Source organism: Notothenia rossii (assembly GCF_949606895.1).
Source record: "Notothenia rossii genome assembly, contig: scaffold_154, whole genome shotgun sequence".
Classification (NCBI taxonomy): Eukaryota; Metazoa; Chordata; class Actinopteri; order Perciformes; family Nototheniidae; genus Notothenia; species Notothenia rossii.
The window spans coordinates 21,218-48,853 of record NW_027640221.1 but is presented as its reverse complement, the minus strand read 5'-3'; the positions used below and the strand labels follow the sequence as shown (position 1 = coordinate 48,853).

Below are 27,636 nucleotides of genomic sequence, written 5' to 3'. Positions count from 1 at the left end.
TACATCCACGCACACACAGTGACTACAGACCGGTGACAGTGTTGCTGTTGTGCTGCTGAGTTTATTGTATTTTGCTACTCTGGCACAACAATTTCCTTCTGGATGAATAAAGTATTATTTTATCTTATCTTAAGGAAAGAACGATAAAAGTGAATCAAACCAGCAGTCAAACATGGTGGTGGAAATATTACATTCTCTAGGAGTGACTTTGCCATTGGATTACTGAAAAAGTACACAGTAAAAGTACTTCATATTATGTTTGCAAGTAGTCTAAGAAGTACTAAGTACAAAACTGGCAGTTTCATAAACTACTTAAGGAAGAAATGCTTTTTATCCCACACCAAAGTTAGACAAAAATGCTCATTCTTGTTCTCTGGGGGGGACTTTGAAACTCAAATTACTGAAAAGTACACAGTAAAAGTACTTCATATTATGTTTGCAAGTAGTCTAAGAAGTACTAAGTACAAAACTGGCAGTTTCATAAACTACTTATGGAAGAAATGCTTTTTATCCCACACCAAAGTTAGACAAAAATGCTCATTCTTGTTCTCTGGGGGGGACTTTGAAACTCAAATTACTGAAAAGTACACAGTAAAAGTACTTCATATTATGTTTGCAAGTACTCTAAGAAGTACTAAGTACAAAACTGGCAGTTTCATAAACTACTTATGGAAGAAATGCTTTTTATCCCACACCAAAGTTAGACAAAAATGCTCATTCTTGTTCTCTGGGGGGGACTTTGAAACTCAAATTACTGAAAAGTACACAGTAAAAGTACTTCATATTATGTTTGCAAGTAGTCTAAGAAGTACTAAGTACAAAACTGGCAGTTTTATAAACTACTTATGGAAGAAATGCTTTTTATCCCACACCAAAGTTAGACAAAAATGCTCATTCTTGTTCTCTGGGGGGGGCTTTGAAACTCAAATTACTGAAAAGTACACAATAAAAGTACTTCATATTATGTTTGCAAGTAGTCTAAGAAGTACTAAGTACAAAACTGGCAGTTTCATAAACTACTTATGGAAGAAATGCTTTTTATCCCACACCAAAGTTAGACAAAAATGCTCATTCTTGTTCTCTGGGGGGGGCTTTGAAACTCAAATTACTGAAAAAGTACACAGTAAAAGTACTTCATATTATGTTTGCAAGTAGTCTAAGAAGTACTAAGTACAAAACTGGCAGTTTTATAAACTACTTATGGAAGAAATGCTTTTTATCCCACACCAAAGTTAGACAAAAATGCTCATTCTTGTTCTCTGGGGGGGACTTTGAAACTCAAATTACTGAAAAGTACACAGTAAAAGTACTTCATATTATGTTTGCAAGTAGTCTAAGAAGTACTAAGTACAAAACTGGCAGTTTCATAAACTACTTATGTATGTATGTACTTATGTATTCGAAAATGTATTCGAAAGTCACTTCAGTCAATTACAACAGCTTCCCGGGGTTGTTTTAATGCATTACCGTAAACCTGTAACTAATCGCGCACTCAAAATACAGGGGCGGCTGGTTTGACCACGCAAAAGTGAAAGACGGCTGGCTTGACCGCAGTAGCGAGTCACAGGAGAAAACAAGAGGACACAGACACAGAGTACTGCATATTTCTGACATTTAACTTGTTGTTCCAGAGGGAAAACATGTTTGAGGTCAGTCTTCAGTTTCTCTTCCTGCTGACATCTGGAGTTACACTGGGACAGGAGCACGGTAAGAATCTGCTCTCAACTGCTTTGCTATGCTAAAGCTAATGGGTACCACTTTACAATAAGACTACCTTATAAAGGATTCATAAAGGGTTTATAATTAGGTTATGAATTAGGTTGTAAACACTTTATTAATCATTAAGAATCATTTATAAACCAGTTCTAACATAGTTTAGGTGGGGGGGGAGATTGCCCAATCTCCCGTTTATTGCGCAATATAGCTACCGGTCGAAGATAGATTTCTCAATATGCAGAGTAAACCTATACAATATTTCATGGATGCAATCCGTAGTCTATAGCAGCGTTTCTTAACCGGGGCGACGGTGTTACCGAATAAGATGTGGGCCGAACAACTGGTGATATTCTTTAACGGTAGAGGCAGATGTATCAGGGGCGTTGCCTTTGTCGAATAACCAGGAAATACACATTTCGATCGATTCTTCTGTCGTTTACGTTAATCTTTTGCTATATTTGGCTGGATAGGAACACTTTGATGCACATTCAGTACCAGTGTGTGAGGTTGTGGTTAAGATACCGATATGCGGACGCGTACAGCGAGGACTTCAGAAAGACACATGAGGTGACGGGGGATGCGCGTTCAAAACATTGCAAGCTTGAATAAATAATTTAAACCATTTATTTTTGCCAGACTTATTACTGAATATCATTCTTAATGTGATACGAAGTCCATCTGAGTCCCGTGTACACCTCCAGACAGCCTCCAAGTGAAGCACACGTTGTTTACTCACAGTTTGAAAGCAGCGTGGGGATAAGTCTTCAGCTGTGGAGCTGTGATTCGCCCAGGATAACTTGTGATACGACTTCTATGGCGAACGAATCACATGGCCTGATTTGCATATGTGAACTTAATGTGTGCACTAGAATACATAATACGTAATATGACCACTAATCACAACATAATGTAGGCTCGCAGGCTGATAAACTAGGATATCTGATCTCGGTGGGTCTTAATGATGCTCAGTCAGTATATACTATTTCAAATCAAATGCCTACTGTAATATTTATATTATAAATATATCTTAAAGTGTACATACATTCGCTCACATTATAAAAAATGGTCGGGTTGAATTCTGACTCTTTTAACAATGTAAATGTGAGAAAATAACCTGTGGTGATAAGATATATTGTATTGATCCGTGGCTCACTCATAACGCGCATGGCACGAGGGATTTTTGCTATTGGGACTCGGGTTTGAGTCCAGCATGAACTTTGTTGTTATTTTCATGTCGATGGACACTGAATAATATTTTTGAATAGAGGATTCATATTATTGTTTGCCGAGAACAAAATTAACGACCAAGCAGCATTTTCAATTCTAAATATCACTGCAAATGTAGCAATGACATTTCTGCTTCTATCTTTGCAAAACGAGTAAACAGTCACATTGTATCTGGATAAGTGTGGCAGAGTGCAGAATACCTTTTTATAAGGGATACATGTGTGTAGTCTTTAATATTAAACATGATCGCTGGTTGATAGCCACAGAACTTGTATCACAGTTTAATCTGAGCGGATCACTGTTTACCACAGCTCCACGTTGCGTTGGAGATGGGTGTAAAAAACTCAGACAGACTGTATGTTTCACTAACAGACGGTATGACAGTATAAACGGGTCTCAAATCAACTCGACATCATATTAACGATATATGATACAAATATAAGACTGACAAGAAGAACAAGCCACCGAAGTCGTATCACAGTTGATCCTGGGCGAATCACAGCTCCACAGCTGAAGACTTCTCCACGCTGCTTTCAAACTGTGAGTAAACAACGTGTGCTTCACTTGGAGGCTGTCTGAAGGTGTACACGGGTCTCAGATGGACTTGGTATCACATTAATAATAATAATAAATGGGATTTATATTGCGCTTTTGTAGACCCAAAGACACTTTACATTACGAGTAAGGTCGACAAACAAAACAAGAACAAAAACAAAACAAAAGCAGTCAGGAGGATGTTGGTTCAGAGGGGGGAGGGGCGGGTTTAAGGATAAGCAGAGTTGAAGAGGTGGGTTTTGAGACGGGACTGGAACAGGGTGAGGGACTCAGACTCACGGAGGTCTTGGGGGAGGGAGCTCCAGAGCTTCGGGGCTGCCACAGAGAAGGCTCTGTCCCCGAAGCTCCGGAGTTTGGCCTTGGGGATTGAGAGCAAACCGGCTGAGGTGGATCTGAGGGACTGGGGTGGTTGGTAGAGGATGAGGAGGTCAGTGAGGTAGGGGGGGGCCAGATGGTGGAGGGCTTTATAGGTGAGGACCAGGAGTTTGTAGTGAATGCGGTGTGAGACGGGGAGCCAGTGGAGTTCTTTGAGGACCGGGGTGATGTGATGACATGATTTGGTGTGGGTGAGGAGTCTGGCGGCTGCGTTCTGGACACGCTGGAGTCTGTTGAGGGATGTAGTGCTGATGCCGAAGAGGAGTGAGTTGCAATAGTCAAGGCGGGAGGAGATGAAGGCGTGGATGAGTCGCTCAGCTGCGGGGCGGGTGAGAGAGGGACGGAGTTTGGCGATATTGCGGAGGTGGAAAAATGAGGTTTTTACAACTTGGCGGATGTGGGGTTCGAGGGAGAGGGTGGGGTCGAATATAACGCCAAGGTTTCGTGCCTGGGTGGAGGGGGAAACAGGGGTGCCATCGATGGTGAGTGTCAGGTTGGGGGTTTTGCTGAGGGTGGATTTGGAGCCGATGAGGAGGAGTTCAGTTTTATTGCTGTTGAGTTTGAGGAAGTTGTGTTGCATCCAGGATTTTATTGCAGTCAGACAGGATTCGATGTGTGTGAGAGGGGGGTTGTGGGGGGATTTGGTGCTGAGGTAGATCTGTGTGTCGTCAGCATAGCAGTGAAAGTCCAGGTTGTGATGGCGGAGAATCTGACCAAGGGGGAGGATGTAGATGATGAAGAGGAGGGGGCCGAGTACTGAACCTTGGGGAACACCTTTAAGAATTAAGAACATTAAGAACGGTATTCAGTAATAAGTCTGGCAAAAATGGTTAAATGATTTATTCAAGCTTGCAATGTTTTGAACGCGCATCCCCAGTCACCTCATGTGTCTTTTTGTAGTCCTCGCTGCACGCGTCCGCATATCGGCATCGCAACCACAACCTCACACACTGGTACTGAATGTGCATGAAAGTGTTCCTATGGAACCAAATATACCAAAACATGAATGTAAACGAGAGAAGAAGCGATCGAAATGTGTATTTCCTGGTTATTTGACAAAGATACATCTGCCTCTACCGTTATAGAATATCACCAGTTGTTCGTCCCACATTTTATTCGGTAACACCGGTGTTGTGCCGTAGGTTGAAGGTATGCCGTAGATTGAAGCCCTGTTCGTGGGGACGACTCACAAAGGGGACGTCATCGCGTGTATTCAGCGTTCTCCTAGTTTTCTAAGCTTTTTTCTCCCTTTGAATTATATATTTCCCATCAGATTAAACATCAAACGGCTGAATAAATAATGTGCATACAATTGCAAGGTGGCTCGTTTTATGGACACAATCTTCGTATTGGAACAAACTTCCGTTTTTAAGTGTAGTCACACTCTGCTATGTTCCTCCTTCCTACAGAACAGACAATGAAAGGATAATATGTCATTCGTCAGTATAGTCCTATTTCTTAAAACCTTCTCTGTTGTTTAAGTGTCTGATACTTGATAACCACGAATAGTAAGCAATGATAAAACATGATAATGTCGGACACTGTTATTTTCAAGCAAGCCTAAAAGAGAATGTGTTCAAACTGGATTCACTCACTTTAATTGCTCCTTTGAATGTAATTTTCCTCTGATTTCCTACTCAACACATGTTTGTATTGTAATGCCACTCATATTTTATTTTTTATTTTAAAGTGACATTGAATGTTTTGAAAGGTGCCCTAAAATAAAGTGTATTATTGATCTTATATCTGTGCCTATATCACACTATTAATGCTCCTCATTTTAGACTAGGTTAATCCTGGTGTCAATAGGGAAGATCTGCACTGTTCTCTACATAGCATGTTCAGCAGAGCAGGTATTTCTCCTGCCAGATATGGCACCCCCCTGCAACTTTGTCCAGGAGAGTCACACCATCACCAAAACGGTTGTTCCCCTCTAGATTGTGCTCACCAAAGCATTTTACTCTGGGCCCAGCAGGTGAAAAACTAAAGATGGACTTCCATATCCGGCAGTGCATGTGTTGTGGCTGCCGGATTTGGAAGCCCCTCTTTAGTTTTTTCATGACTTTCATGCTGGTCTATGCTGTTTTCTTCAGCAGGGCATAACTTCTTGTTTTCATTACTGAAGTAGAAAAGTGCTGTTAAAGTGATTTAATCTAAATGTCAGGCTTGGTTTTATTGTATAGAGGAGCTGTGATGACTTTATATACAGCTTCATGTGTCTGTGTTATAAACATGGATTTGAAAGAAGTTACTGCAGGTTTTTAGTTTCGATCTCTTCATGTTAAAAACAGCAGCAGCTGCGACCCTGCTTTTCTTCACTACTGTGATTAATGGAGGGACGTAATGCTGCATTATAAAATCAGTATTTATTAATGATTATCGATACATATTTATGAATAATTACTCGTTGTAGTTGTAGCTTTTTTTTGTGGCATTTCTTTAATTCAAGTCCAGTTTCTAAGAGCCTTTTGAATCACCTATTTTTGGAGAAGTACTCAGATCTTGTACTTGAGTAAAGTAGAAGTACTCAGATCTTGTACTTGAGTAAAAGTAGAAGTACTCAGATCTTGTACTTGAGTAAAAGTAGAAGTACTCAGGTCTTGTACTTGAGTAAAGTAGAAGTACTCAGATCTTGTACTAGAGTAAAAGTAGAAGTACTCAGGTCTTGTACTTGAGTAAAAGTAGAAGTACTCAGGTCTTGTACTTGAGTAAAAGTAGAAGTACTCAGATCTTGTACTTGAGTAAAGTAGAAGTACTCAGATCTTGTACTTGAGTAAAAGTAGAAGTACTCAGGTCTTGTACTTGAGTAAAAGTAGAAGTACTCAGATCTTGTACTTGAGTAAAAGTAGAAGTACTCAGATCTTGTTCTTGAGTAAAAGTAGAAGTACTCAGATCTTGTACTTGAGTAAAAGCAGAAGTACTCAGATCTCTTGATTGAGTAAAAGTAGAAGTACTATGAATACTAGTGTATGAATACTCTGTTATAGTAAAAGTCCTTCATTCAAAATGTTCCTTAAGTAAAAGTAGAAAAGTATTAATAATAATAAATTATATTTATATAGTGCTTTTCTGGAACTCAAAGACACTTTACAGTATGAGGGAGGGTAGACAAACAAGGACAAGCAAAAAAAAACACAAACAACAAAAAATAAAATAAACAGAAAAGGCAGTCAAGAGGAAGCTGATTGTCTGGTCGCAGGCTGAAGAGGTTTGAGGTTGTCCAGGTTAACAGTTAACAGAGAAGCGGTGAACAGGCAGCGCCAGCATCCTCTCACATCCGACAGGGGGGGGTGTCTTGAGCTTCAAAATCTAGTGAAAGTAGCGACAGTAAAAGTAGAAGTACCAGAGTGTAGGAATACTCTGTTACACTAAAAGTCCTGCATTCAAAATGTTCCTCAAGTGAAAGTAGAAAAGTATTCTCATCAAAATATAGTGAAAGACAGTCAAAGTAGTCATTGTTTGATTGGTCCATTTCAGAATAATAGATATGATATGTTTTATAATGATTGATCATGAAAGTGTTCTCAAAGCTGGTAAAGGTGCAGCTAGTTTGAATGACTTTGTATACTGCAGGGTAGCTGGTGGATTTACTCCAGGTGGAACTAAAGTCTGATTTAACACTTGATTAGATTTCACATCATTCATCCACATCTGAGAAGTAACTAAAGGTATTAAATACATGTAGTGGAGTAGAAGTACACAGTAGCATAAACTGGAAATACTCAAGTGAAGTACAAGTACCTCAAAAGTACCTGTGTAAATGCTGTTATTAACTTCCCACCTCTGTCGATACTCATATATTATTTAGAAGTTATTTTGCATGTTTTGTATTTGAACCCAGGCCCTAGGAGATGTTTTAATAGTGTGTGTGTGTGTGTGTGTGTGTGTGTGTGTGTGTGTGTGTGTGTGTGTGTGTGTGTGTGTGTGTGTGTGTGTGTGTGTGTGTGTGTGTGTGTGTGTGTGTGTGTGTGTGTGTGTGTGTGTGTCCTCTGCAGGTGAACACTGAGTAACACATGTTTCTATCTTCCAGCTGTCATCGAAGTGATCGCCACAGAAGGGACAGATGTTATTTTACCCTGCTCCCCCAGCACCAGAGAAAACCTCCAAGATAAACTGTTTGACTGGAAGAAGGTCGGTCAGGGAGGAGGAACTCAGCACGAAGTCTTCATGTACGATTCTGCTGTTCATTATGATCGTCATTCAGGTCAGAGTGAGCAGTTCAAAGGTCGAGTCTCACATTTCCAAAATGAACTCAAGCACGGAAACGCCTCCATCGTCATCAAGAAGACGAAGGTGATCGACAGTGGAAGTTACATCTGCGTTTTTCCAAAGCTACAGCCTCGTCAAGAATTCTTCATTGAGCTCGTTGTTGGTGAGTACTTTCAGCAACACCTTGAGTACTACCTGTCCAAATGAATATCGAAGAAAACTTGTTGTAAGAGCCATTTAGTAGGGGTGCACGATTCAGGAAATCTCAAGATTAGATTAGATTTCTGGGGGTTTCGATTCAAGCGGCCGAGATGGGTTTTCTCCGCAGGGTGGCTGGTGTCTCCCTTAGGGATGAGGTGAGAAGTTCAGTCATCCGGGAGGGACTCGGAGTTGAACCGCTCATCCTTGGCGTCGAAAGGAGCCAGTTGAGGTGGTTCGGGCACCTAGTTAGGATGCCACCTGAGGTGTTCCAGGCACGTCCAGCTGGGGAAAGAAAGTTTGGGGCTCTCTGCTGGAACTGCTACCTCCGCGACCCGACCACGGATAAGCGGGAGAAGATGGATGGATGGGGTTTCGATTCGCGATTCAAAATAGCTCAGGAGTCCACCCTGTGAGGCATGAAGAGCGGACAGAGGGAAGAGGATTTCCTGGTGTGATTCCCTGGATGCTGCATAAAATCTAATTGCCATGTTAGGGGGACATTACGGAGCCCATGCCGTAGAACAAATGGAAAACAGCGTTGCGGCAAGACTGAAGAATGTGGTTTAAAAAAAAAAAAAGTGAATCGATTATTAGAATTTCTGATTAGATTCTGAATCCGCAGAGATAGAATCCCCTACCCTACCATTTAGGCACATTATCTTATGGTAATTATTTATGGTTTGGTCTGCCAATTGGATATTCTTTTAAGTTAACTGAAATGAACTGAATAACTATGAATTATAATTATACCGTTTTTGTAATGTTTTGTTTTGCTTATGGACTGCTCTAGTTTTATGTTTTGTTATTATTTATAGAAAGCAGAATAGTGCGGAGCCCCCCGTGACATTGGTGAGAAAAATATTGTGGCCACGTATTTATAATGCGTGACCACGAATGAGTTATTATGTTCCCACGAATTAGTAATGCGTTGCCACACAATAATTATTGAGCTCTGTAATGAGGAAACTCAAGATCCCTCCGCTACGCTTCGGGACCCTGATCTGCCGACGAGGCTCCATTAAAATATAAATATTTTTAGTGAATTACTGAGTTTAGGCACGTTAATAACGTTTTAATGAAGTTGAATACAGTATATTCATATGTGTCAGTGATTTCATGTCAATTCGGCGAACATAAACATAAATGATCGTGGTGAAGATGATGATTAAATTAGAATAAAAAATCAAGAGCATTTCCTCCCGTTCGTTTTTTGGAGCTGGCGGGCTTCCTGATGTTTATTGTACAGTAGTTGTGGACTGACAAACATTATTTTGTGAAATAAAAAATGGTGATGTTTTGTAGCCTAAATGATTACATGTCTCTTATTTAGCACAGAGTATGATCCTAGCCTTGACATATGGATCTTAACACAGATCCGCCATACAGTAGTAGCCTACCAGACAAAAATCTACCGTACTATTTCAGAGTTCATGATCCATTGCAGCTGGCTTCATTTTAATTAAATGTATTTATCAAGTTGGCATACAGGGAACTGCTTTAGGCTGGTTTAGGTCCTATTTATCTGAACGCTCTCAGTTTGTACGTGTCAACGATGAATCTTCCATGCAAACCAAAGTTAGCCATGGAGTGCCACAGGGCTCAGTGCTTGGACCTATTTTGTTCACCCTATATATGCTTCCGTTAGGCAATATTACAAGGAATCATTCTGTAAACTTTCATTGTTATGCGGATGATACTCAACTATATTTATCAATCAAGCCTGATGAAATTAATCATCTAAATAAAATTCAAGACTGCCTCAAGGACTTAAAAACGTGGATGACCTTACATTTTTTGATGTTAAACACGACCAAAACTGAAGTTATTGTACTTGGCCCGAAGACTCTACGAAACAAATTATCTAAAGATATATTAACTATGGATGGCATTAATTTGGCCTCCAGTGAGACTGTAAGGAATCTTGGTGTTATATTTGATCAGGATTTATCCTTTAACGCCCACATAAAATCAATTTCAAGGACCGCCTACTTCCATCTACGTAACATTGCAAAAATCAGGCATATCTTGCCTCAAAACGATGCAGAGAAACTAGTCCATGCATTTGTTACTTCAAGGCTGGATTATTGTAACTCCTTATTATCAGGGTGTACCAAGAAGTCAGTCAAGTCTCTTCAGCTGATTCAAAATGCTGCAGCTCGTGTACTCACCAGAGTTAGGAAAAGGGACCACATTACTCCTGTTCTGGCTGCCTTACACTGGCTCCCTATAGAACACAGGATAGAATTTAAAATTCTTCTTCTGGCCTACAAAGCCCTTAATGGGCAGGCGCCATCTTACCTTAAAGAACTCATTATACCCTACTGTCCTACTAGGGCATTGCGTTCCAAGAATGCAGGGTTGTTGGTTGTTCCTAGAGTCTCTAAAAGTACAATGGGAGCCAGAGCCTTTTCTTATCAAGCTCCACTTTTGTGGAATCAGCTTCCAGTTTGTGTTCGGACGGCAGACACCCTATCCGTTTTTAAGAGTGCGCTTAAGACCTTCCTTTTTGATAAAGCTTATAGTTAGGGCTGATTAGATTCAGCCCCTAGTTTTGCTGATATAGGCTTAGTTTGTCGGGGGACATCTTACTTCTTCCTTCTCTCTGTATATACGTGTACTCTCATGTTCCGATTAACCCAGCTTCCCCAAATTTCTTTCTTTTTGGTGTCTATATACGCCGGGATCCGGAGTCATGGATGATCCTGCGGTCCTGTGTCATGGATTGCGAGTCCTGGATCTTGAGTCGTGGCTGCGGTCCTGGATCATAAGTCCTGGATGGATATACTCATGGATTCATCTTCCTATTATACACACATGCATTTCCAAACATTTGGACTACCTATGTTGCAAATGTATTATCTTTTCAATTTATACACGGCATCTATTGCACGTCTGTCCGTCCTGGGAGAGGGATCCCTCCTCTGTTGCTCTCCCTGAGGTTTCTCCCATTTTTCCCTTTAAACTGGGTTTTCTCTGGAAGTTTTTCCTTGTACGATGTGAGGGTCTAAGGACAGAGGGTCTGAGGACAGAGGGGGTCGTATTGTCATACTGATATTCTGTACAAACTGTGAAGTCCACTGAGACAAATGTAACATTTGTGATATTGGGCTATATAAATAAACGTTGATTGATTGATTGATCAAGGGGGCGGTCTCAAGTCACGCTGGAGGTTTTCCTTTGAGCGAGGGCAGACCCCTTGCCGGCCACGGCCCTCGCGTTTCAAACTGTCTGAAATGAGGTGCTACATCTGTAGTGTTGTCACTCAGTCATCAGTTTCTATAGACTATCTGGATTTAGTTATTGTGTTCCTACGAATTACTAATGCGTGGGAACACATTATTAATACGTGGCCATGTATTAATATTTTTCTCACCAATGTCATCAGGGGGGCTCCGTAGAATAATTAAATGTACGCGAGTCAATACTAGAATTCGCCTCGTAGACCAAGTGGCCTTTGAACACTCTATTGTGCATGGTCGGCACTACACCTGTCATCATACGAGCAGCTGCAGTTATCATTTAGCATTCGATTCTCCTGTTTGAACGTATGCTCTTGTGATGGTAACACAGCATCGTTGACATTTGTTGTGATTGTAATTCACCATTCATTTGAATTCGGTTTCTTTTCTATGCCAAGTTTTGCGAAGACACAAGCTGTTCGATATGTTTTTTTTACTTCCCCATATCCCACTAAAAGACTCTAACCAACGAGGGATTCAGCGATGCATTTGGTCCTGTGTAGTGAGATTTTCCAGGATCGGTAAATAAAATCCAATATTCAGAGTCTTTTCGACTTAAGATGTTCGGTGCAACTTAAAAAGAAAGCGTTTAGTTTATTTAATAAAAGAGCACATGGTCAATGTGAAAAGTGACAGTAGATATAGATTAGTTGCAATTTGGTGCTATATATATATATAAATAAAATTATATTAAAAAAAAATCTTTTTTAAACACCTTGAATTTCAGGGGGGGCGCAGCGCCCCTCCAAGACAATGGTAGGGGAAACACTGTCTATAGTCAGTAAGACATCAGTCTCTGATTCTTTCTACTTTCTCTAAAAGGACTCAGGTAATACTGTTTAGGTGTCACTAGCTGTGTTGTGCTTGTTCTCAGTGCTAGAAGGTGTTTTGTGAATTTAGTTTTTATATCAGTGTCATCCATCAAATCACGTTTGCACTCCAGCATTGTTTGGCTGCATGTCCAGGCATCTTCCAGTCCAAGGCTAAGATGATTAATGCTATTTAAAGAAGACATACTTTATTAAACTCAAACTTAAAAATGAATTTGTCTTTCAGAACTCGTCTTTAACGACCGATCAGGAGTAAACCCAGGTGAGCCATGATGTCACTGAGCAGTGTGTGCTGCAGCTCTTCAGACCTCAGTATCATTCAGATATGTAGACGCAGTACCTTCATGTGGACCGTAGTCATTGTCCTCACTGCAGAGCTAGTAGAGAGAGGGCACAGCATGTAGCTTCAGTGATCCATCCTTAAAGACAGGTGAGGTGAGTCCTGATTTGGATTGTGTCACTGATCTCTACAAAGTCTAAAGGACAGTGTATTTGTGTCTAAATCTTTGAATGTTAATTAGGTCTGCTCCCAAATAGTTAATGTTAATCACATGTGTGAGAGTTGTAGCACACACTGTAGAAATCAGTGACATCATCAATTAAGGCCGGCCGCTGATTTCTCCTGATCTGTCTTTAAGGTAGGACACTCAAAAGGTTAAAAAAAAGAACATCCTTAATCTTTCCTTTGTAACTTTTTCTTGATGTTACAGCATGAAAATAATCAGATTTCCCGTTGGTACTTGATGTTCCCCGTTACTGTTTTTTATTTAGTTTCTTTGCACCCAAGTGAGTCTCTGTGCCTGTGTTTATGTTAGAGGTGTATAGTATGTTGGGCACTTTGCTGCACAATTAGAACAAGTTGCGTTAATTAGCATAAGTTACCATTATAGCTTATGTGGACTATAGTTTAAGAAATGGCTTGGTCGAGTTAGACAATTTTGGGGTGGTTTCGGAGGTGATGGAGGATGCTGAGTAAATGTTCAGGATAAAACAGAACATGTCCATACTTGAACTCTCTGTGGACTGAGTTTGATTACTTTTGGGATGATTTAGTGGACTCTTGCTCCTTTGGATTGGAGAGATTACTTATTTGTTTGTAAAACAGATTGTCCACAGTTGAGGCAATCAACTGCTCTCTCTATCCGATGTTTGCAACAATCCTCATGGTAGTCTACAGTACCCACAGAGTACAGATATGACCACTTTCTGGGTTAAACAGCAATTATCCATGCCTTCTTTAATAACTCCCAAAACCACTCAGTAATGGTTTTAATGCTAATTTACACAACTTATGCTATTAGCTCAAATTGCCCAACACATGCAGGTTAGCATCCTGCAGTTTCTATGTGCTGGAGACCCTACTGTACATTTCTATCATCAACCTTCACTAGTCTGTCAACTGGACTATTAGGGACCGTCTTTTGAAGTTTCTATTCTTATAGTTTCTCTTTCCCTAATATGTGTTTATGTTCAACCTGCAGCTGCTGCTCCAAAGCCGTCTGTCACTACTCTCACAGCCACAGCAGACTGGTCTTATCTGCAGTGTAAGGTTCCTGGTGCTTCTCTAAACACTAAAGCAGAGTGGCAGAGCAGAGATGGAAACAGACTGGAAGCTGAGGAGGAACGAGTCCCAGAGAAAGACCACGTCTTCATCTCTCTCAGCGTTAATGTGACCAGGACAGACCTCTACCTCTGTGTGGTCTCTCAGGAGGACATCAAGCATCGGGTCTCTGCTGAGACCTTTGTGTTCATCAACGGTGAGATGAGTTTGGATCTAAAAATATTTTAAAAGTCTTTAATTGTGATGGATAGGTACATTTATATATTTGACTTTTTTGTGGTGTCTTTCAGAGAAACAAAAGAAGATGGAGTCTAAGGAATGCTACAGCACGGCGGCCATGCTTATGGTTGGCCTCGCTTTAGTGGTTTTGGGAGCTGTCATTCTTGCTGCAGTTCAGGCTTTGCTTGTATTTGGGAAGTGCATCAAACTCCACGATAACGGTGAGTCCAAAACATTATTTGTATTTATTTTTAATTTGCAGACACCAACAAAGCAGATGTGTCCAGAGTGTTGTCTCTGTCTCTTCTCAGGTGTGCTTCATTGAGTTAGTGTTTACATCAGGTTGATTTATTGACCCCACAAACATCAATATATAAACGATGATACCATACGACTGACTGTGATTAATCTACAGCAGTGAAAATAGAGAACTAGCTGAATGAGAAGTGAATATAGTATAAATAAAAGTATCAGTCAGACTGCTGATGAGAGTCTGATGGTCCTCAGGGTTCATCTGTCAATCACACATTCAGTCAGTAACTAACACACACTGCCAACATGGACATGTTTGGTTTCGCTATAAATAATATTTCTGCATTGACTTTATGTAATACATGTTTTTATTCTCTCTGCTGCAGGTTCTGCTCTGCAGGGAGAAGAGGAGATCAACCTGGGAAACGGCCTTGTTGGAGTTCCTTCAGAGGAGCTACTGAGGCCAGTCGAGTGTTAGCGTTACATCTGATGAAAAGGTGTGTGAACAACCTGAGTTTCCTGAGTGAGAGGACATTCAGGTCCTCACCTGGTGCAGACCTTCAGCCTCTCTGAGGGGCCAGCTAGAATGAGGTTTCTGTTAAACAAGAGGTACTCCACATCTGTGGCTCCTGCTGTAAAACTGCCCCAAAGATGAAAAACCGAAACCTCTTCTCCACACAGCTTGGTTTTGTATCCTGAGTGAGCCCCGAGTGATCAAAGCTATGAAATGTAGTTTAGCCATCAAGTGTTTGAGAGCATTACCGACACAAGAAGTAATCACACTATTATGAAGCCTGCAGCTATTACACTTAAGTGCAGGGTACTTATTAAATGACACAGTTTCACTTTCAACATAGTCGAGCAAATGAATGGAAGGAAATAGCATGTTAGCTTATTCACTAATTTAGCATATGGTGCTGCCTTCCTGATGCGTTCAGTTCACTCATGGGTCTGAAACATGCTGCTGAAGTTAAGAAACGACTAAATACTTGAAGCTCGTTCTAGACGGATGTTCCCAGAGGAAGGAATACACTTCAGTTTGATCACATTCAAACACAAAACTGTAAAATATCCTGAAACAAGATATTAAAAAGAAGATAATTAAGTTAAAATGAGTTAAAGGTATTTTGACAGCACCGGAATTTAAGGGATAATCTTAAAGGGAATCTATTTTTAAAAAATGTAATATGTGTTTTGAAAAATGGTTAAAAACAAGAAATTTTTAATGAGAAGCGTTTCCTTAAAAATAACATGAAGGTAAAGAGGAAGGGTTTTTAATCGATCAAACTTAATAGATTTTACAGAATGAGTTCACATCTGAAGGACCAGCTTGTCATTTGGCAAATCAGCAAAGATTGAAAAGGTACTACCGTAATTTTCGGACTATAAGCCACGCCTTTTTCCCCATTTTTCAACGGTGCGGCTAATCTATGGATTCTTACAGCTAACGGCCACCACCTTTAACTCTATGGGCTCTATGGCCGGTCCGCGCCCCCCACCTTTAAGCGGCGGGCTCCAGCAGGAAAAGCTGGAGGCCGGAAAAGAGTGAGACAGGTAGAGCGCAAAAGTAAAAGTGGCTTATATTCAGGTGCGCCTTATAGTCCGAAAATTACGGTACTTAAAAAAAAAAAAAAAAAGTGTTATACCCTTCAGGTTGCAGCTGTTCTAATAATAATAATAATAATAGCATATTTCTCTTCTAATAAAATGTTTTAAAGGTTATTGGATAACCAGACTTAATGAGCTGATGACGATGAATTTAAATCCCTCTCAGATCTGAGCTAGGTGTGAACGCAGCAGAGAAACTCTGAGAGAGAGAGTTACCGTCAGAGAACACAGGAAAGGTCTCAACTACATCTACATGAGCCTAACACTGGGACAAAACAGTTTGAATTAAACCTCATGCAAATTGTTGGACATAAATCTGAGCCTTGTGTGAAGAGGACTTTAATATCGTAGATGAGAAGAAGCACTTTATCAAATCTGAGTTTGTTGTAAACATGAATAAAGTTAAGGGTCTTCTCTGTGGGTTAGTATCGAGTTTCCCCAAGCACTTACATTTAGGGGAAAGTAGATTCACTTTAAACTCTCTTATTGTTCCAGTTTAACGTCTCCTCGTAATTACCTCTTACATTTTCCCTGTTAAAAAATAATGTGTCTTGTAAATATTTGAGTATTATTTTGTCACGAAGGAGTGTGCTGGAAAAACTCTTGCTAAACTAAAGACGTGCCTTTTTATGGAATATATTTGTGTGATGCTCAGGTACTGTTTGGTGATGTGTTTCAAAAAGACATGCATCACTTTCTATGATAAACCAAAGACTGAATCTGTCAGAAATTATCCTCATGAAGTTTAATGAACTGTCTGTTACAGGGTTCGTTTCTAAACAGATTAGTTTTTTTGTTTTCTTTATTTGTGTGCAATTCAGGGAATTTCTATCACTTTTTTGAACTCTTTTTCAATTTATAATTGTTTTGTCATTCTGGATGTTATTTGACTGATATTCTTATGAATGTATTTAATATATGTTTACATGTCTGGGGATTATTTAACTGTACATCATGTGGTTACAGTCTCAGTGAGAATTATTGAGGATTTCTTTAAGTTTCAGATGAAAAATGTGTCTTTTAATATTCTCAGTTTCTCTTTTCTTTACTCTCACACTCTAAGCTAATGCTCCTGGGGCCGTATTCACAAAGGATCTTAGGGCTAAAAGTAGCTCCTAACTGGCGAATTTAGGAGAAACTCCTAAACATAATGGGCGTGTCAGTCTTACATTTAGGACTCCTAATTGTATTCACTAAGAGCAATTCACAAAGTATTTTAGGCCTAAAAGTAGCACCTAAGTTTAGGAGAGCTTAAAAATCCTCGAGAGGACTCCTAACTCAGTAAGACCTATTCACAAAGAATCTGAAAATGGCTGCGAGACGAAATGTTTTGGAGACAATGGAAGACTGTGAATTGATCAAGAGATATAGGCTAAATCGTGAGGGTATCAAACTTGTTGTGGAATTAGTGCGGGGTGCAATAACATCCCCGACTAACAGGTATAACCGGATTAGTCCGGAAATAAAATGTTTGGCAACACTACGATATTTAGCAACAGGGAAAATGCAACTTTACAATGCCGACGATTTAGGGATATCGCAACCATCAGTCAGCTGTGCCATAAACCAAACCATCAACGCGCTCTCTAGACCACATATCATCCAACAGTTTATCCGGTTTCCTTTGGACAATCAACAACTACACAGGATCAAAGCCAACTTCATGGCAATTGCAGGTATGCCCGATGTGGTTGGTGCTATTGACGGGATGCACATAAAAATAATTGCGCCATCAAAAGATGAGGACGTGTTCGTCAATAGAAAGAAAGTACATTCCATCAACACGCAGATTGTTTTCATTCATCATGATAGGGGGACTTGAACGGAGGTATGGGCTGTTATTGAAAGTGTTTAAGTGCTGGAAATATGCTCATTGGATAATAGTTTGCAGGGTGCTTTTAATTGCCCCCTTGATTTAATGCAATTTACGTATTTTTTATTGTTTGCTCTCTCTCTTTAACGTGCATATACAACGTCATTATCGTGGTCTGCACAAACTTTTCATCATGCGTGTATTCTGCTAACTGCACTGTCCATAACTATTTGATAGGAATACATTTCTAGGCGAGGCTATTTCCTTGTTTTAGTGGGCTCGTTTGTGGGATGTTGCGGATGAGTTTCACCGAGACCGCCTGCTCTGAACAACCAATCACCGTACTGACCGCTTCTAAACTCATGCACGAGAATCAACGTAATCCATAGCAACGGCGCGTCACTCTTAGTGATTTATCCTTAGTATGACTAGGTCTCAGCGGCTTTGTGAATAACTTAAGAAAAAACTCCTACGTAAAATGTTTTAGCGCGAGTTAGGAGCACTCCTAGCGGTAAGATAAAATGCTTTGTGAATACGGCCCCTGAACATGTTATAATGTCAACATGCTGAGCATATTATCTGCCAAAAATGAACTTGTTGTTTATAATGCCATTTAAGAAATGCAGATTTTTTATAAATATATTTTTAAATAAACCCTGTTTATATGACTGCACCTGTTTTCATGTTTTTATTGTACTGTGTTTGTTCCGATGCAACACCTGTCTCACTAACGACTACAGAAAAATGTAATTTATATTGAATGTAATTGATTTTGGTAAAACACGGTACATCAATAAAAACATTGTCATTAAAGTAATTCACTGTTTTTCAGTAATGTAGTAAAAACAAAACTCTGAAGACATACTCGCACGATCTGTGTAAAGATTTAAGCGTTTTGAGACACATGGCAACCCTCACATTAATAATAATACACTTTCTACCTTTCATGCAACATGCAGCCCAAAGAGCTTTACAGAGACCACACAAAGAGTGAGGGACATTATTAACAACAAGTTAGAAACAAACAAAGAGTTATATCTCATTTCATTTGTTCCGTTCATGGAATGCTAAACTTCATGTATAATAATGAACATAACATGTCTCTGTAAACACACCGTGAACCGAAAAGGAGCAGGGAGAAGAAGATAATCTCATACGACCCGCCCCTTTCTAAATAAATAGAAATAGATGGTCTGTCCTTCGGATTTCTTTTTCACAGCCAAACATAACAGTATCTTAGGAGAATAAGAGAAACACAAGAAATACTGATTTCCCACTTGACGGTTAACGGAAAGAAACAAAACACACCAACACGAAACCTCACATGTATAAGGGAAAGGAAAAGTGCAACACCGTCATCTGAGTCCTGCTGGAGGAGAAGGTGGAGAGCGGAGCATCATAATAACAATAATAATAACAATGGGACCTGTACATAAAGGACAGACATCACATCAAAGACATCTAACATATTTACCGAAGCAGGACCAGAGTACATTCTTCACATTCTGCTTCAGATAGTCCCATTTTTCTTAATTTATACAATTCCTTTAACTGAAAAATACAGTTTGATATCACAGAGCCATCAAACATGATCAGTGAGACCAATACAATGACCCCAACATAAAAACATGGGTCTTTAATCTACTTTAAAAGCTCCAATGGGAAGCTGCTCCACAGAAACAGAAAGCAGCCTCCCCAGATCTCTGAATATAACGTTAGGAATAATAAGGTTACACTGAACGTCTACTTTGTTTATTCATACGGCACATTTCAACACAAGGCAACTCAAAGGGCTTTAAACAAAGACATTAAGAAACACATTATAACATGTCATTTAAAACCAGTCATTACAAAGCAAAGAGAATCAAATAAACACAACACATGAATAACACAGGTTTAAAAGAGACGAGTAAAGGTTACAGAGCAGTGTGAGACACGAGTAAAGGTTACAGAGCAGTGTGAGACACGAGTAAAGGTTACAGAGCAGTGTGAGACACGAGTAAAGGTTACAGAGCAGTGTGAGACACGAGTAAAGGTTACAGAGCAGTGTGAGACAGGAGTAAAGGTTACAGAGCAGTGTGAGACAGGAGTAAAGGTTACAGAGCAGTGTGAGACACGAGTAAAGGTTACAGAGCAGTGTGAGACACGAGTAAAGGTTACAGAGCAGTGTGAGACACGAGTAAAGGTTACAGAGCAGTGTGAGACACGAGTAAAGGTTACAGAGCAGTGTGAGACAGGAGTAAAGGTTACAGAGCAGTGTGAGACACGAGTAAAGGTTACAGAGCAGTGTGAGACACGAGTAAAGGTTACAGAGCAGTGTGAGACACGAGTAAAGGTTACAGAGCAGTGTGAGACACGAGTAAAGGTTACAGAGCAGTGTGAGACACGAGTAAAGGTTACAGAGCAGTGTGAGACACGAGTAAAGGTTACAGAGCAGTGTGAGACACGAGTAAAGGTTACAGAGCAGTGTGAGACACGAGTAAAGGTTACAGAGCAGTGTGAGACACGAGTAAAGGTTACAGAGCAGTGTGAGACAGGAGTAAAGGTTACAGAGCAGTGTGAGACACGAGTAAAGGTTACAGAGCAGTGTGAGACACGAGTAAAGGTTACAGAGCAGTGTGAGACACGAGTAAAGGTTACAGAGCAGTGTGAGACACGAGTAAAGGTTACAGAGCAGTGTGAGACAGGAGTAAAGGTTACAGAGCAGTGTGAGACACGAGTAAAGGTTACAGAGCAGTGTGAGACACGAGTAGTAGAAGCATTAGAGGATGAAACCCAGCACACACAGGGAGTTGAACCTCTGCACTTAACCCATCCTAGTACTGGGAGCAGCGTGCAGCCTTGCTCAAGGGCACCTCGGCAGTGACCAGGAGGGGAACTGGCACCTCTCCTACAGAATCAGTGAATCCAATGAACTCAGAGTGAAATATCAGATCAGAGGGTCTTCTCCATGTTGTCTTCAGCGATCGTCTGTTCTGTTAAATGTCTCCTTGTCTCTTGTCTTGGTGTCTGTCTGTGTTCGTGTTGCACGTGGAGCAGCTGTGAGGATATTTGGAAATAATCATTTGATTATATTGGCAAAATATTACATTCTCAAAGGTTTATTTCTCATGTCTTCCACGTGTATTGGATTATTTAATGACATGGCACTTCATGATAACAAATCAATTACAGATTGCAAGATTAAAAAACCTTTTCAGAATCTTTCTGATGTTTCGGTGGAAATTAAGTTATTGCTATTGACATTATGGATTCTTCCTAAATGCAAAAATGTGTGTTGAGGAAAGCTTGCATTGAAATCACTTTATCTTGATAAGTGAAACATGGATAGAATAAATAGATAAATGATCATAATAAATGTTTAGTGACTTTTACAACACTACCAAGCTCTAGTGGTAATTTAAAAATATATATATTATATTCAAATGTATAATAATAAGTATACATTAATATATTCTATATATACAATTACTTTATTTAAGTAATGGGAACTGGCTATTTTACATAAATGCTATTACTTTTTTAATTCTCGTGTTATTTTGAATGCAGGACTTGTAACTCAGTATTCTTCTTAGACTGTAGTATTGATGGTTTTACTTCAATACATTATCTGAGTACTTCCTCCACCTCTGCTGGCTTCTATAAAGCTGCTGTTATTGATGTTTTTCCGTTACAATTGTAGGTTAAATAAATACATTAAAAAAAACATGGGCGTAGGAAGCATCCTGAATGTGGGGGGGACATTTTAAAAATAAATAAATAGATGTCCTGTATTCTGGTGCATTTTAACAGGTAGTTTGATACTTTTATGTGGCTATACTAGCATAAGGAAAATGATGGGTACATTTTGTAATTTCATCCAGTAGTAAAGAAAGGAAACATATCTGATTATTAATTCAGAGCCGTCTTTGAATTAATAAAAAGCAGTTTAAATGCCCATTTTTTGTACATTTATATACAACAATAAATATTTGTGAGTGCATTGAGAGATATTGTTATGGAGAGTCATTTATATATAAATCGCAAAATACATTTGTGAATCCTTCTGTGAGCATTTATTAATATTGAGACTGATCTGACTCCATAAATTCACCTAGGAATAGTTTCATTGACTTAAATGTTCAAATAAATGTTGCTCTTCTGTCTATATTGGTCATATGATGCCCCTTGACTGAAATGTTTCCTGTTCAATATCCCCACTGATTTCCTTAACATTCTGGGATGAGAGTCCACATCACAATTTACTCTAAACTGTCATTTCCCTTTCATCACTCACCTCAGCAGTGAACCTCTTTCCACTGTCCCTGTGTTCTGCCTTTGACTCACTCTCAAGCGCCTAGATGTCAAGAGAGGTGGTGAAGTGATCATTATTTATTGAGCAGTATACTCTTTCACATTGAATCATAACAAGTCATACTGAATGTAAATACAACTGACTCTAAAGTAAGTCCCAGTCTGTGACATTGGACATTTTGAAGACTCAAAGTCCCAAGCAGTAGATAGAATATTAGCTAGTCTATGTAATGTGCACAGAAAAGTTAACTGATTACTCAGATGGAAATTGCCTATAAGCACTCAGTAAAACATAAATACACACAAAAAGCTTCTGAATGATAAGAAGTATAATTAAAACATAATGCACACTACCATTTTGAGAGAGAGTACGAGTTAAAGAACTCAGAAAATAATCTCTTCTCGAACTGAGGCTCCAGTAAAACACACTGAATGCGTCTCTATGGACATCATGGTGTTTACATGAGCACAGATTGATTGATTGATTGAAAAGTTTATTAACAGCTTGTATATTGGGTACAGTACAGTACAGCTCAAAACATACAATTGTTAAGGGGATGCAGACCAGAGAAAGACTTTCGTCTTGTTTACATCAGGGTCCCCCATTTCCAATAGATAGATCGGGTTATTCATGTTCCCTTTTTACATGATAAATACTAGTAACCTGGCATTTCGATGCCTTTTCTCATCTAAACTATTGAGTATTTGTATCTCTCTATCATGACATAAAGACGAAACTCCTCTCAAGAAGTGAGACGCTTTTGCCGCCGCCATCACTGTTAACTGATTAACTGCTACAGCTGATGACTTACTTTCCTCTTCATTGAAAAAAATGTTCTTATGTCCATGTTGTCTGGGGGAGAAAACATATCAAACCAAGAGATCGTCAGCTTTGATTTTCGCTGTATTAACAATGTCCTGAACATTTGGTGTGTGTGCCTTACCTCTGCTACCGGCATCGCTTCATACAACAGGGTTGCGTTCCAATAGTCCATTTAGCTTAGGAACCTTCCTAACCGAGTGAAATGACCCGGAAGTCCCTCAGTGGCAGCCATGTTAAGTGCCGTTCCAATTCTCCAAATGAAAGGAAAGGAGGTTTCAAACTTCCTTTATAACCTCCTTTAGCTTAGGAACCACTGGACCTCCCTAACCGAAAGGAGAGGAGAAAATGCTGCCCCACAATGCCTTGCAGCCGCAGCATTTGCGTCACACAACAGTCGGCCGTTCACGGAAACAAACGATTATGACGGAGAAATTATATCATATCAGTTACTTACAGTGCTTATTAAGCATTTTAAAACGTATGTGGTAAGTTGCCAAAGTGCTTTGTTTTGAATGTTCATCAGTATTATAATCAAAAAGAGAAATATGAACGTTAGTTTTTCCTGAAATGATCAAATAAAGTCAACATTTCACTGAGCTGTGTGGGGGTTGTTCAACTTTTAAAAGATGTTTGAATGGTGATATACACAGTGATAGGTGTTAAGGACTAACGTTTATAATACATACATTTGTATTGATTTTAAGATATTTTCATATAATCATACGTATTGGGATCATTTGTATTAATGTGGACCGGAGGGAGAGGGTGACGAGCAGAAGTTTCACTTTCCTTTTTTATTTCAATTCCAACTTTGGTCATGAAGAATATGTTTCTCTGTTGTTCATAAAGCAAAGCAACAGCATCAGAGCACGGTGCAGAATCTCTGGATGAGTCCCTCGTTCTTATTAAACATCCATGTTTTAGTCCTCTGTATAGAAAACTGTAGTTTCCATCGTTTCCCCACAGCAGCAGACGCACACAATGACGTCCGCTGGCGCATCATAAACACGTCGGATAGTGAAAGTGCATTGGGATTCTCAAAAGTACCGCAGTCTCTTCTCCTAAGTCCTTTTGAATTCTCCTATCCACTATCCCTTAACCCCGTGACGTTTCACTCAGAGGTCAAGGAATAGGAGATAGGGTTAGAATTTAGGAGCTGATTTTTGGATTATCGGAACGCAACCCAGATCTGAGCTGTCCAACTATGACAACGCTCCTTGAACATGCGCGCGCAATGGGAGAATCTGCCTTGGTACAAAGTACCAGTGAAAACATGGTAGGCTACGGAGTTTCATTGATTTGGGCATTCTCTCAATAAGCAAGTGGAATGGATTTGATACGGAAGCACTGACGCAGCGCTCTACAAAGTGCTGCGAGTGGATAGACCAATGGCCGTTTCTCAATCGTGAGGAAACTGGCTTCCAAGCCAATATTTCAAGGATGCTACGTCATCGAGTGCCGCAGAAGGACTGTTCCAATCTCCAGCATACTTGGAATTCCACCGAGGCCACGTCCTTGGTTTGGGGGTAATTTCGAGGCTGCACATGGGTAGACTTCGCTTCCTTCAAATCCCCACAATGCTTTGCGCACGGACCAATTTCAAAAACCCTTGCGGAGAATGGCTGAACCAACGCAGCACACATTTAAATGTAAGTATGTAGTGGCGTAGAACATGTGTTGGTAAATATGTTAATTTGTTGCATTTGTTATCACCAAAAATGTGTTCCGTGAAAGTAAAGCAAGTTCATAATTAGATAGACATCGTGAGGTATTTATTTTCGGTACAGTTTATGTTGAAACCATTCGAGAGAGTGGCACACTTGTTAGCCTGTTCCATTCTTTTTTGTTTTCCGAAGCCGTTGCTTGGAAGTATACTTGCTTCGTTTCTGAAGGAAGTGACTTGGAAGTATGCGACTACCAAGCCAGCATCCTCGCGATTGAGAAACTGACTTTCCACATGGTAAAGTTGGGGGGGATAAACGGTCTAAACTAATCATTTCAAAAAGTGGGGGAGACTTGTCCCACCCTCATATAATAGGCGTGTTTGAGACGCGTTGCGGCTCGCCTCGAAAGTAGACGAGAATAGCCGATCGCAGCCGGGGGAGGTCTCAAAAAGCTCGCCTGAAGTCGGACAGCTCCGAGTCGGCTTCTTCTTCTTCTTCTTCTTCTTCTTCTTCTTCTTCTTCTTCTTCTTCTTCTTCTTCTTCTTCTTCTTCTTCTTCTTCTTCTTCTTCTTCTTCTTCTTCTTCTTCTTCTTCTCTCGGTTTTTGGACGGATTGCAAACAACTTTAAGGTGCATACCGCCACCTCCGGAGTCGGCTTGACTCGGTTTGCATTTATAAAGAATGCACACATGTGTTTAATTGTTAATGTCAGATATGTACTAAGTAAATACATTTGTTCCTGCTCAAGATTAGATTCAACTCTATTGTTATTGCACAGATTACAGATACTGAGACAACGAAATGCAGTTTAGCTTCTAACCAGGAGTGCAACAAGCAGTAAAGTGAAAAGTAATGTACACAATCTACAGAATAAAAGATAGAATGAATTGAATGATGAATAAACAGTGAGGGGTATGAATACATTAGATATACACAGCAGCCTGTGAGCAGTATGAACAGTGTGTATGAATATGCTAAGATATATAAAGTATAAAAACGGTAAGCAGTGCAAGTATAGTATAAAATATATAGATATTAATTTCATGATGGTAAACATTGTGGAACAATGACTAACCATCATGCAACGCACGAGCAAGACGTTGATCGAAATTGCGCAGGTCTGCCCAGGTCTCGCTTTTGGCTTGTTTGAGACAAGCCAATGGCTGCGAAGCCCGTGAAAAAGACCCGCCCAGCGCCGTATAGATAGAATATTTATAGATATCAGTCTATACCAGTGGTTCTCAAAGCGGGGGGCGCGCCCCCCCTGGTGGGCGCAGAGGCATGCCAGGGGGGGCGCGAGAGACCAGGAGGAAAAATGGTTATAAAAAAAAATAAAAAAAGATAAAAATAAAAAATAAAATAAAAATCATAATTTGAAAAATTATTGATTCGAAAATAATATGATGCAGTACAGTACTATTACGTCTGGGTCTCTGTTTCATTAAAGCTCGGCTCTGTGTGTGTGTGTGGAACGAGCCATTTTGTGTGCGCGTGAGAGAGAGAGAGCGCACCGGTACTGGAGATCGTTGTTGTTAGCTTCTGGTGCTAGCGAGCTACGCTAACGGATATAAGGAGTTTTTTCAACAACAAAGTGGAGGAGAGTCCTCTCCTGTCAGACTGAGAGCTAAAGGACTCTCTCAGTGTTATCTCAGTGGGTCTCAAATGTTTTGGTCACCATTAATGTAAATAATTATTTCCGAGGCACACGTTTATATGATCATTATAGTTATAAAAAAATAAGAGAATAAATGAAAAACAGGTATGAAATACTATATGACAGTAAAACAAGAATAAAGTTTAAAAGGGTGATTTGTAAAATATCCATCAAGAAAAAGTAAATCTGTTTACATTTCTGTTTCATATGGGTGTTGAGAGATGTGTCCATAGATCTCTTCCTTTCGCTCTCAAAGTGCACCAGATTGATGCTTTTAACTTCAATATTTAAAAATAAATCTTCCCGGGGAAGCTTGCCCCCGGACCCCCCTATGTGACGTCCACACATCACCTATAAAAATAGCACTTTATCCCTGCTTACACCTATATGCCGTGAGCTGAATATCGAGCCTTCATTGTAGCAGTCGCGGGTACGTTGTGTATTTGCGTGGGGATTGTTGCAGTAGAAAATTCCACTGTAGCGACCGGGAAACCCTAAATGTTTGAGCACCCTCTATGAAACGTCAAGCTACCACACAGCACCCCCAAAATAAATCTCTGGCGCCGCCACTGAGCTTGATTATTCGTTTTGGGGGGGCCCGACTTTTTTTTTTCTCCAAAGGGGGGGCCTGACAGAAAAAGTTTGAGAACCACTGGTCTATACGGCGCTGGGCGGGTCCAGCGAGTACAGGAAACGACTCCCGTTCAGTCTCAGTCAGAAGAAACAGGAAATAACCTAACGACGACACAGAGTTCACGCCTGCATATTCCTGCACATTTAACTTAAAATATAGTTATTCACAGAGAGCTATGTGTACTCTCTTTAAACTGGTTTTGTTCTAGAGGGAAAACATGTTTGTTGTCAGTCTTCAGTTTCTCTTCCTTCTGACATGTGGAGTTACAATGGGACAGGAGCACGGTAAGAAGCTGCTCTCAACGGCTTTGTTATGCTGAAGCTAATGCTAACGTTAGCAACGGAATGCATTGGTTTCAGGTGGAGCTAACTAGCATAGCCCCTAACTAAAGATTCAAGATGCAGACTTGAAAAGCTTCATTGTTTAAAGCACAATAGTTACAGCGAAGTGTTGACGTCTCTCTTGTACATTAATATGATCTTATACATGTGTGCATATTCATTATAATGTGTGTTATCGTTACTAGAGCTACTTTTAAAGAGCTATCAAAGTGTCCCGTAACTTCTTGTTGTCATCACTGAAGTAGAAAAGTGCTGTTAAAGTGATTTAATGAAAAATGTCAGGCTTGGTTTTATTGTATAGAGGAGCTGTGTTGATGTTGTGGTGACTTTATATACAGCTTCATGTTTAAAGAGGGTACTGCAAGTTATTAGTTTCTCTCTCTCCCTGCATGGTAAAGATGGCGACACTCTGCTGTTGAACA

At 40.0% G+C, this 27,636-nt stretch overlaps 1 protein-coding gene across 3 annotated transcripts in view; it reads left to right on the top strand.

Annotated features, from left to right (window-relative positions):
* The first annotated feature begins 1,574 nt into the window (after positions 1-1,574).
* Positions 1,575-27,636, top strand: part of LOC307026936 (CD276 antigen homolog) — a 40,413-nt gene continuing 14,351 nt past the window's right edge. Inside the window, exons 1-6 of one of the 3 annotated variants that reach the window (XM_079695094.1) lie at positions 1,575-1,707; positions 7,904-8,245; positions 12,579-12,614; positions 13,834-14,109; positions 14,204-14,353; positions 14,771-19,758. In XM_079695094.1, the coding sequence (XP_079551220.1) occupies positions 1,641-1,707; positions 7,904-8,245; positions 12,579-12,614; positions 13,834-14,109; positions 14,204-14,353; positions 14,771-14,862 (963 nt within the window). In that variant the 5' untranslated portion in view covers positions 1,575-1,640 and the 3' untranslated portion in view covers positions 14,863-19,758. Of the gene's footprint in view, positions 1,708-7,903; positions 8,246-12,578; positions 12,615-13,833; positions 14,110-14,203; positions 14,354-14,770; positions 19,759-26,970; positions 27,158-27,636 lie in introns of those variants that run through there. The other 2 variants (XM_079695092.1, XM_079695093.1) reach the window with 2 other exon arrangements.